The 12,545-nt window shown below is 37.3% G+C and overlaps 1 protein-coding gene across 2 annotated transcripts in view; it reads left to right on the top strand.

Moving 5' to 3' along the window:
- The window catches only part of SGCZ (sarcoglycan zeta), a 1,021,521-nt gene continuing 1,012,743 nt past the window's right edge, over positions 3,768 to 12,545 (top strand). The window contains exon 1 of one of the 2 annotated variants that reach the window (XM_021077242.1): positions 3,768 to 4,960. Coding sequence is in view for 1 of the 2 variants with exons in the window: in NM_001144844.1 (NP_001138316.1) it covers positions 4,922 to 4,960 (39 nt within the window). In the remaining variant the exon portion in view is untranslated. 2 annotated transcript variants of the gene reach the window in all.

Raw genomic sequence — 12,545 nt, 5'->3', positions numbered from 1 at the left:
TTTTTTTGGTTATAAGCAGGGATGTCTGTGTCCTCTTATTCTTTGTATCCTTTGCTTTTTCTTGATGTCTGAGCTCTTAATCCTGTTTTTCTTTTCCTGTCTTTCCTTTTCTTCCTTTCCTCCTCACTTTCCCCTTCCTTCCTTCCTTCCTTTGTTCATTCGTTCCTTCCTCTCTCACAGAAAATTTGGAGTAGGAGCATGACCTAGGATTAAGTTGAGAAGAAAGTATTGTAACATGGTTTCACCATTTTTTTAATTAAAAAATGCTCTAATAGATTTGATTATTTTGGGGAAGAGCCAAAGGACACCCTCTGTATTACATCACATTATCAAGTGCTAATGCTTCATTCAATTTATTACCCCTCATCCATTCACATACACACAATTGCATTTCTTATATAAAAACCCATTATTTTATATTTTCAGAACTTTCTAGTACATATTTTAAAAACATGGAATGAATAATATTTTGATTAATAAATCTTTTATGTGGCAAGTGTCTAGATCATATGAATACAAATACTAATCACTAGACACTAACTGCGGGCAACTATATAAACAAGTTATTTATTACTCTATTTTAAGCAATCAAAACATATTACGTATTCCTTTAACAACTACGGAAAATGGAAATAAACTATGATCTTACTATGTAGTACACTAAGAAAATCAAAATGAAAGGCATAAAAATTTAAATTTGGTTGGGAGAGTTGGGAGAGGGGAACATAAGGCCTACAAAATTGAAAATTGTGTAAGGGCTTCTAAGCCATATATGATGGATAAAAATTATATGTTCTGTAGAAAAAAAAAAAAGAATAGCTATAAGTTTTCCACTTCCATAAATTGGTTAAAATGAAGAAGCTCCTAATGGCATGTATACATTCCTTTTGATGCCTTAAGGTAGAAGGTGACATTGATGAATGCATCATCCATGGGCAAGTGATCCTGAAATGTACTGTCTCATGACTTGAAGGTATTTTCATACTGCCTTCCCCCTGCTTGGGGTTGTAACTGTTATTTGCAGTATGCCTGTGAATGATACATCTTTGCTAAAATTAAATCTTTGCTTTTTTCACATACCCGCCACATGCCAGCATGAGCTCCTGGATCAGGCCTGGTAGTTGCTCTTCATCTTGGTTGTGATTTCGGGACATCTAGATAATATTCTTTTCTTCTGTTTACTTCTCCAGCCTTCCATTGCCTTCCATTGAAATAATTTATTTAAAGTTATTTCACTTTCTGACATGGTCTCCCTTCGTCACATGCCAGTTGAAGTGGAATTCAGTCTTGCTTGCCTTGAAAGTTTATATAAATATATTTTAGAAAACATATTTTGTGATCGTCTCATTTTTTTAATTTTAGTTCTATTTAGCTTAACAAATTTGCATGGGAATTCATGAATTTATTTTTACTTAAATAATAAAAGACTTGGAAGTCTCTTGCTTTGTAGACTCAAATTTGGAACTGATGTGGAAATCACCTATAACTTCTGTAGCTTATATAATGCTAGTCTGGTCAATAGCAAATGTTGGATATAATTTCATATTACTTAAGATTTATTAAAGTTATTATATATGACTTTACACAACTTAAAAATATGGTTAAGCTTATTCTTTATTATTTAGTACAATATCACTTCCAACTATAATTTCATGCCCTACTAAGAATCTTTTTGGAAACTCTTTTTTTCTGAATAGTGTTTAAACACGAATGTTTATTTTTGTAGATATTTTTCTTGAATTGTGTTTCACGATTGCACATTTTAAAGTTATCCCAGAGCTATTATCACTTTGTTAATATACTTAAAATAAATTTGATGAACATTCATTTTTCTAAAGTTAAGCCATAACAAACTGATAAAGAATGTAAACTTACTTTATATGGAAAAACTCGACTTTAAAAAATATATATAATTAATGTTTATGCATGTTGAATTACTGATAATTTCTAGAAAAGATATTTTTTAGAGTTATACATTTTATATAGGTTCATTTACTCTCCACCTACAGCCTTATTATTTTTCTTTATATACTATATAAAATAATTATGTAAAGTGAACATTTAAAATTTATTTTGAAAATTTAAAGTTTAGCTTCAGTAATTATGGACTATCAGCTATTTGATGTTAACCTTGAAAGCTGTAGGCACAGGTCAAAGTTTGAAAGAAAGCTAGCTTTGATAAATTATTCTATTTTGATAGAGTAAGTGAAAACTAAAATACTCTGCATGCTTGATGATAAAGCTGAGCTTACTAGACTGAGCTACAGACAGGGAGGGCAAGAAATGGTCTTTGAGTATGAAGAGTGAAGGGTCGTGGAGGTTTCTATACAGAAATATAATAACTGTAAAAGATTCTTCCTCCACACATTTATCTGTTCCAGACATGTTTGTGTGCTTATTATGGGATAGACTCTTGGGATATATTGGCAAGTAAAAAGTATAGAACTTGCCCTCCCAAGCTCATAGTCTACTGGAGGAGGCAGACAAATAGGTAACATTCACACGTTGAGCAATGGAAAAGAAAATAACTGTTATCAAAAGATGACAGAAGAGGGGAGTATCTTCAGGACTCATCCAAGGAAAATCCTCGTGGAAGAGTTAGCTTTAGCTTCGTGAAGCATACTGGTTAAACACGGAAAGAGCAGAGAGAGAGAGAGAAAGAGATAGAGAAAGCGGTCCTGACTGAGGGACAAGGGTTGGTGTTAAACAGCTAATGTCAGAAGAAATGGCAAGTGTTCTGGGTAGACCCTAGGGCTGGAGCAGAGTGAGGGAGCTGGACAAAGACGAAGTCAGAGAGGGAGCCAGGAGCCAGGAGACTAGATACATTTAGTGCACATCTGCATTTTATTTTTTTTTCTTTTTAGAAACATAAGAAATTATTTATTCAGCTCTTTTTCTGAATCTGAAAACATTTTTAAGTCTTACCAGTTTATGTGCCACAATAAAGAAGAGAGCTTCCTGGTGGCCTAGTGGTTAAGGAACTTGCATCACTGCTGTGGCCTGGGTTAAATCCCTGGCCCAGGATTTTGCATGCTGTGGACACAACCAAAAAAAATAATAAATAAAAATAACTAAAATAAATGGAGTTCCTGCTATAGCATAGCAGGTTAAGGATCCGGTGTTGACTCTGCAGTGGCTTGGGTCTGCAGGCATGGGTTTGATCCCCTGCCAGGCACATTGGGTTGAGAAGTAGGCATTGCTCAGCTGCGGCATAGGCCACAGTTGCGGCTTGGATTTGAATCCTGGTCCAGGAACTTCCACATGCCTCAGGTGCAGCCAATAATAAATAAAATGAAATAATAAAAATATAAATATAATAATAAAAATATAAATATAATAATAAAAATATAAGTCAGAGAAAGATGAATAGTGTATGATACCACTTATATGTGGAGTCTAAAAAATGCAACAAACCAGTGATTGTAACAAAAAAGAAACAGACTCACAAATATAGAGAATACATATTTATCTGTTCCAGTGTTTACCTGGCAGGGGGGCAACATGGGGAGGATTAAGAGGTACAAATTATTATGTTTTAAGTAAGCTACAAGGATATATTATACAACAGAGGGTTATAACCAATATTTTATAGTAACTATAAGTGGAATATAACCTTTAAAAATTATGAATCACTGTATTGTACACCTGTAACATATAATACTGCACATCAACTATTTTAAAAGTCAAACTTTTACATTAAGACATTGAAATTAAGAGAACGAACCCTTTCCCCAAATCCACACCCTACAAGTATACTCACCTGTCGGAGTCTGTTTAAAGAATAATTTTTCCAATGAAAGATTGCTTTCTCCTAAGCATCAGTGAAAAAATTTCCTTTAATATTTCTAGTTGTCACTTTTTTAAAAGTCTTAAGCTGAAAAAAAAAAAATTCCCTGACTGAAAGTGGCTGTGAAATGAGTACTTGAGTAGCACTCAGGCATGTTCCTTCCAGATCTTTTGGAACCAGATGAGGCAACACAGGAGATGAATTAAAATGCTTGTCACCTAGTGGATTCCAGGCAGAGGGCAGTCTTTAAGACCCAGCAGCTTAGTATTTGTCTGGAGAGGAAATGTTGCTTTTTGATAGATGAGAGAAATCCCCTCAGTGCTGGCTGTGGAAAGAGAAGTGAAGTCAGTCACCTGGTGGTGAAGGCCAGTAAAACAGCAAAGCAGGAGGAAAATTTTTCTCTCCTCTCCGGCTTTTTTTTTTTTTTTTTTTCCTCTCTCTCTCCCTCTTTTCTCTCCTCTGTAGGAGCCACCACCTAGTCTCTCAACTCTTTTAGCATAACCTTCAAAGGAGAACGTTCCCTTCTGACTTTATTATCTTTTTTTCCCCATTGAGAGAATACCTTCGTAGCTGCAAGAAATTTTTTAAGTCTATGCAGGACTTCGGGGATTTGGTTATCTTGCTAAGGAAATTGATCATTGCTGAAGCTTGGGACTCGCAGTGTGCTAAATTAGCTACCAGAGTAAGCCTGACGGAGGAAGGCTTTTATCATAGACTCTTCTCTTCAGTTTGAACACATTTGCTTGAAATTTGCCGCATGATGCTGTCCAGGGAAGCAGCTTTTTTTCTTGGGATGCAGCAATTCGCTGGTTTCTAAGCTTATTGCAGAAGAAGAAATAATCTTAGAGTGGAATTCCCCCCCTCTGCTTTATTCGACCGAGCTGTGTGGCACCGCGGTGAAGATCACCTGTCACTAAATCTTTGAGGAAGTAAAACAAAGTGAATTATAATTATTATTTATTTATTTTTATTATTTTTAACCGGTGGAGGCGGCGTGATCACGGAGAATGAGACTGAGAGATGCTTCCAGGGCTTGGAGGAGGATAAAGCTGAGTTTAGGCTGGAAACTAAAAGACTAGATTGTTTTTTGATACTCCTTGTCCGGTTCCTCTTCACTTCCTTTAGTTTCGCTCCATGGACAGATCAACAAACCTGGACATTGAGGAGCTCAAGGTACGTTATTCTCCGGGGCCGGCGTCTTTCCTTTCTTTCCTGCTCTCGTCTGCTCTTTTGCTTTCCTGTCTCTCTTTTTCGCTGCCTCTTCCTTGCGCTGCTAGGACAGTTGGTGGTCCTGTGGGACGGTGTGTGGGCATTTGGGGTGAAGTGTCCCCGGGCACGGGCGCCCCTCCTAGGGCTGAGGACGAGGATGGAGGGCGGCTTTCTGGAGCTCGGCGTGCACTCTTTGGCCGGGTTCCATCCCTGCCTGCTCCCCTGGGCAACAGCCATCCTGTCCTCCCCCTCGTCAGTTACAGCTGCACTTCGGGTACCAGATCCGGCGCTGGGTGCCCGTCAACCTCACCGGGGAAGTGGAGGCGGTGGCACCATCTCTGCCCACTGTCGCTGGGTTGCCCAGCAAAGTTGCCCGAGCTGCGCGGCCACTTTGCCTCTTCTTTCCGCTCCGAGCCCGCTAGTGCCCCCGCCCGACCTAGGGACATCCTATTTCCGCTCAGACATTTACGGTATAGAGGCGACATCTCGTTTTCATTCCAGCTCTTCAGAAGACCCTTTTCCTCCACGACCGCTGACACGATCTCACCCACAGTTACACTGCCTTAGGCGCAAACTCGTGTGCGTGGGGGGACCCGCTGCAAGTGAAGGGCCTGGAGGGGTTTTCCCTCTGGCCCGGTGACACGAGCACAGCGAACGTGCCTGTCCGCAGCACCCTGTACAGGAGCGGGTCTGGGGAAGTGGGGAGGGGGCGGGGAGGCTGGAGCGGGTCTGAGCTGCAAGGGGTGGGGGCCGGAATCCGTACGTACGTAGGGAAGTTCTGTGCATCCTTCCTGCTGTCAGTGCAGGAGCTGTCCTGACCTGCCCGGAATCCCCTCTGCCCCCGAAACCCCGCTGGGTCCCCTTTCAGTGCCCTCTCCCTCCCGGGTCCCCAGCTCTACTAAGAGGGGTTGGCGGCCAGGAGTATCCAGGCTGATAACTTGTCCCTCTGTCTCTGGACGCAGCCTTTTTAAAAAAAGCTATGAACTCTGCTGCAGTGCCCATTAAAAAAAAAAAAAAAAGAAAAAGAAAAAAAAAAAAAAAAAGACAACCAAAACAACTCAAAACTATCAACAATCCACAAAATAATTTAAATGTCCCGCTCACTGTAAATGAAAAAATAGGAAAGGGGGCGATGCTTGAGAGCATCCTTTTCTTTTTATTCTTCACTCTTCTTTACCCCCAGGCATTTTCTACACTCTATTCCGTTGCTTCAGAGGGTTATTTTATACTAGAGATTCAATTCAGATGGACTCTGTTCAGGTGAAGACTTTTACATGCACCCCCACCAACTGGGGAAACTTCACTAGTAGAGGTTTCCCCAGAAATGTCAGGGAAATGGATTTGCCCAGTAAGAGAAAAGCCTGGAGAAATCCCCTGTAGAGGGTAAACGCCTCCTTCTGCAGCCTGCTCTGTGTCCTGGCCACAGAGCCTGAGCATACCCACCCAGGAGCCCAGTTCCCCTGGAATGTGCACCTGGAATGTCCTGGTACTCTAGACTAAACTGCATAGGAGAGGAAGGAGGGGCAGAGAGAGAATTGACCCTGCCACACACTGTAGATGAAGGTGGGGCTGAAGAAGATGGTCAGAAGAGCTTAGACACCATTTCATTTAAGACTTGGGGTTTGCTGAAAAAAGTTGTCAGGAGGAGACACATTTTCTGCTCTAGTCAAAGTTGGGGAACAATGAGTTTCTGTGTTATGGCCAAGGTCACCATCAGTAGACCTTGACCTGGAAAATAGGTCTCCATTTATCTCTATGCTATACTAAGGTAGGATGTGATACCTTTGTATTTGAAAGGATCTCTTGCTGCCTTTTCCCAAGCATCCCAGTCTCTTGGGAGAGGGGTAGGTTTTGTTTGAGATGCAAAGGGGAGCACAGGAACCACATTTGTGATGTATATTTCATACAGAAGCAGAGTACCCCAATTAGCTTTTTGTTAGATATAAGATAAGGTACAAAGGCGAGCTTTTTCTCCTGAGAAAAGAAAGGAAAAGATGATTTTCCTGATATTCAGAGGCGGGGATTAGCTTAACCCCTTCTAAACCTGGGCATCAGTAAATTGTTGTTTAAATCAGCAAAAGAGCAAACCCATGGTGGAAACTTCTGTCTGGTTTAGTAGAAGATCCCACCTTAATCTCATCACTGCCTGGTATTCACTCAGGGATTCTCACAGCCAGAATGTGCTAGACTTGGTGGACAAACAACAAAAGATAGAAGTGAAGCACTTGAGTGTGAGGGAGAGTTTTGGCAGTGTCCCACAGGGGAAAAAATGAAGGAATGACAGAGACAAGGATCTAAAGAAAAGTGATGTGCGGGCCCGCTGCTGTGGAAAGGCACAAGCAGCAAGAGATAAAAGGTAGATAAACCTAATAGAAATTTCTAATAGAAAATTTCTAATTTATAATTTTCTAATAGAAAATGTTGAGATCCTCCAGTCTGGGAAATAAAATTTATGTTGTCATGTTTGACTACACTTCTGGAAGAGGAGGCTTTAAAACCCTGGAATATGTACACTTTAGAGAGATGAGTGTACTACACATGGAAAAATTTGTCTGGCTTTCCTCTTAACAGCACAATTCATTGGCTTAGGTTTTCTAGACAATTCCAGTTGAAGTTATTTTCTTGTGGCTTCTTTCTGAAAAGACCGTCACATAGTCCATGGAGAGAGCGGAGGGAAAAAAAAAAACAAAACTGGGGATACTTATTTTTGACATTATTTGCTTTTTGACTTTTCTTTCTATACTCCAAAGATGCTTAAATTAAGGCACATCCACATAAGAACTTTATTTTCTCTGATGCTTTAAACATGTGAGAAGAAAAACAGTGTTCACCGGGATTTGAAGGATAAATAAATGTGCATAATATTACATGAATTGCTTTAACTTAGTTTTAGATCATTAGGGTCATTATTAGGTGAACCTGCTTACCTCAGTTTTTAGGAAAGGAAATCTGTTAATTCTTCGTCTTTGTGCCAAACTATTTTCTCTTCGTGAGATTTTAAGATTTTTTTTTTTTTTTTGCTATGCTGGATGTGTGGATGTTAGTTTTTAATATGCTGTTTAATAAGTATATTTGTTGTTTGCAAGTTTATAAACTACAGGTAGGTTTCAATAATTAAGTTGTAAGCAATTGCTGTCATTATTGTAAAACTGGATATAATATGCATATTGAAAGATTTGCTGGTGGGAAAACTAAAATATAGTGATGTGTACAGAACTGGCTAATGAAGACAAGCATGTTTAATCTTCTATTTTCCCCTTAAGTGCCTGATGGAAGAGATCAGTGCTGAAGGGAGAGAGTTCTCATTCAAAGAATTTTAGTCTTTCTTCTCCCTTTGATCTCTACCTGCTTCTTTCTCCAATAAATGTATAACTTTACTCTGGATTTTGCCCTGATGTTTGTTTTCAAGAAGAAGCAAGATCAAACAACCTAGCATATGGGTTACTGCCTTGAAAATGTGGGTGTTAATGGATATTGATATTAGAGAATATATCCTCTATCCTGTAATATCTCTGAGCTACACAGTTACTTTTAGTAGCTGATATTGAACAGAATAACTTTAGCATTTATTTTAGCTCTGGGGGTGCCTTCTTTTAAACACTATTATCTTATTCACTGGGACAGAGAATACTACTAATTTTTAGAGCTAACACTTAAACATTTGTTTTTTGTAGTGTTTGTAATAGATTAACCTGAATAAATTGTATGTTTAAGTAACACATATGACTTTGATGATTCTTTTATCAAGCTTTTAAATATGAGTTTTAATTCATTTGTATTAATTTGGCAATCAAGAAATTATGCTTTCAGATGGTAAGCATACTTTTGTGAGATCAAAAATAAAATGCATCAAGAGCATAGTACAATTTTTGCAGTATTATTTGATTCTAGCTTTATTTATTTGTCAGGATTGTTCCTTTAATGGAATGATTGACTAGGAGTTAAAATGGAATTTTTCCATTACTTGCAGCACATAAACATTATGCTTCTCAAAATTTTTCTAATTATCATTTAAGGTACAAAAATTATTAACTACTTAGTTAATCTTGGGAGCATATGACAACCTTTCAATAAATATAATTGTACTTGGTTGAATTATTTAAACATAGTCTGATCACTCTTGCTTAATTTTATCTCTTTAATTTAAATAAAATTTCATCTACCAAGAGCTTCAAACTTGCCCTAGATAGGTGAGGTAAAACTTCCTTGAATAATACAATTAGGTCATTAAGAAAGTATTGCATGGGTGAGAAATGAAAATCTAATAAAAAGAATGCATATTTAAACAAGTGGTTGTCTGAAAAATGCTGAGATCAAAAACCAAGTCTCATAGTATATTCTACTACAATCTCAATCAAATGGGAGAGTTGGCACTTAGAAGAATTCTAAAAATGTGTTTTTTTTTTTTTTGTTTCATCAATAAGAAAAAGCCCAGGAAAGTCAGCTTGCTGCAGTGTAGGAGGCTTTGTGATGAGTGTAAGTAGGTGGCATTTTTTTTTCGTTAGTCATTCCATAGTAAAAAATAGTACTCTCTAACAAATGTCATATTTTTAGCAACCTGCCTTATATATTCATTTTTTGGCTTAGAATAAGGAAACATACTTGTGAGTACTGAGTTATTTGACCTCTTTCACATCTAAAGGAATTATAATTCTTGTCCATCCTGGTCAAGTTCCAATTTTCTTTAGATAACTGGAACCAGTCACAAAGATTGAGAAACAGTTAACATTGATTTCTTTGCATTGAGAGTATACACTTGTTTCATTGAAGTCAAAATAAATTTCAAGTAGCAGTAGAGAAACTTTTTTTATGCAGTTAGGAGGGATAAGGGAACATTTTTGATATGAATGGAAAGAAAATTTAGAAAAATACATTTGAGGGAAGTTGTGCAAATGACAATTTTAGAAATTTTCAGTGGGCTGCTGTCATCACTAAGTGTATATTCCAATCTCTGTGCTGGCTATTATAGCTTTGCTGATCTCCAGACTTTACCATTTGAAAATACATCAAATTTTGAAGGTCCAGTAAGAAAGAATACTTTAAGATTTATGGACTCAAAATCAGAGCTACACAAGATGGCTTAATGCTGTACAACAATAAATCAGCTTGTGTCTTTGGGGCTTTCCTTTTATATAACATTTAGTGAGGTGTTTCTTATACTGTATTGGAATTTCAGCTAAAATGCTATTTGGCAGAGCTTACAACTATAAGTTCCTAAGGAAAATGACCATGTAATTCTGTTCAGATCTCTGTGAAGTTATTGAGCATGTGCCTTTAAATAGGTAACTGTATAAATGTATAAATGTTTATGTGTCAAATACATTTGATTCTTTAGAATTGTGCTTGAATTGTGATGAATTTCTTAATTTCTAAACCTCTATGTAACTAAAAGTAAGTTACCTTGTTTTATGCAAACATAGATTTTTAATATGCTAACATCTAAGTTTTATCTTACTCTGTCTCTTCTTGGCACAAGGTAATTTTATATCCTCATTGAAACTTACTAGAGACTTCTAGACCAACCACAGAATGAACAATGTAAAGGATTACCATCCTTCCAAGAGAATTATAGAAACTTCTACCCTAAAAATGAAAAATTGCACCATGTGACTTGAGAGTTTTCTTGATACTCCTAAACAATATTTTTGTAGATTGACTCTGAAAAATATTGTAAGCCCTAATCCAATTTTAGAACATTTATACTGCTTTGTTGGAATTAAATAGGTTATCTAGAGTGTTCTATGCCAAGTTGACATCAGAAACCCTTAAAAAAAAGATTTCATTATCCAGCCAGAAAAGCTTTAATTGCCATGGCAATGCCCATCAGTGAAACAGGAGCTGAAGCTTCAGCCTTAGATATTAATTGAAACAATCACTGCACACGGAAATGGAGTTCAGTGGCATTTGGAAGTCAGAGGCACCCTGACGTACTCAGTCTGTCACTCCAAATCTGATAGCTTATAATTTTCAAGAGGATAGGCTTGTGTGGTAGGAAGAGCACAGATTTGGTTGCAGTAGTACTTAGAAGACCTTGCTTAAACCTTGGCTTTGCCATCAACCTAAGGGTGGGTGTCTTCTTTGCCTCAGCTTTCTCAGGAGGTGGTGCTAATGCAATGTGGGAATTGGATTTGATTCCTGGATTTTGTTGTAATCATTTTTGGCCATAGCTAAAAAATTTAGTTGGACAATATGTTCTAAACAACTGTAATATCTAACACCAATAAAAGGGGCTGGTTCTGATTGGGGGCTTTATCTGGTCTGCTTCCCCTCTGTCCCTGCTATTGACACCAGGACATTGCCTGTATCGGCAAGACTGAAGAACACAGAGTGAAAACATTAGAACCAGGTGATCTCTGTCTTCCAAGTCTGAGAGTCTAGGGCTCTGAGTACTTTTTTGAGAATGACGGTTTTTGTGCCACCCCTGGAAGAAACCCATTTTCAAATTGATGAAGTTAATATGGCTCTTTTTATTCCCCCAATATAGCCTTGTTTGACCATCATAATAGGTTTATCTGCTGCATAGTATATTCTCATTTAAGGGTCCCAGAATGAAGACTCAGAAAAATTGGGTAAAATGTCTATGATCACAGGGTGAATAAATAATGGAATAAGAACTCAAATGTATGCTCTCTATATCCAAATACTATTCTGGTTATATTAGACCAGAATTCCAGGATGTTTGTAAAACTTCTGATGGTAGATGTTTCTCTCTGAATTTCTCTAAGATTCTTTTTTTCAAAGCAAACTGACTGTATTTGAGCTACAGTATTTACACTTATTACAGAATAATTGTTCACACTTCATTTTTTAAAATAATATACTAATTCCCAATCAGTTACTTTGGGCCGAATTACTATTGGTTGATGTTTGTGAATATAATCTAAGAGAAAGCAATAGGTAAATCATGAATGTAGACCACTGAATAAACTTGCTTCATAACCTTGTACCAGTCTTTTAAAATAAACCCTATATATTTTGTCTAGCTCCTATAGTCCTCCTCATTATTTTTCCTCTTGAATCACTGCAAATAATTTTGATTTTGTTAGGATCATAGATTAGACTCAACCTCCAACATGATTTTGGCATTCCAGCTGTTGGATGTTTACTGTCAGTATTGACATTGAAAAAAAAATAGATCTATGTGATTATCCTTACACTAAAATTATTATGTGCTTAGCTTTTAAAGATATCCCATAAATCTGGAAAGAAGTACTAGATGATTTAATTTATAATGAAAGTAAAGTTTTCAATGGCAATCATTGAGACTTGACATACCAGGAATAACAAAGAATATATATTGATAACAACAGTATTTTGGAGGGACATTTCTTTTAGGTTCATAAGGGGTTAGTAGTTGAATAACACCTTTTTTGAGGAATGTCTTTCAAAGCCTCTACAAGTCTCAACATTTAAGTGTCTAACTAGGTGGTAAGATTTATCTGGTAAAACATATTTTCTACCTAAAGAACCATCATTTTCTTAGATCTCTTCCCTTTCATCATCAGAACTAGATTTTGGCATTCTTCTGGAGAACATAATTTCTGTCATT

This window comes from Sus scrofa, chromosome 17, assembly GCF_000003025.6.
Source record: "Sus scrofa isolate TJ Tabasco breed Duroc chromosome 17, Sscrofa11.1, whole genome shotgun sequence".
Lineage (NCBI taxonomy): Eukaryota > Metazoa > Chordata > Mammalia > Artiodactyla > Suidae > Sus > Sus scrofa.
This window is presented reverse-complemented; position numbering and strand designations above follow the sequence as displayed.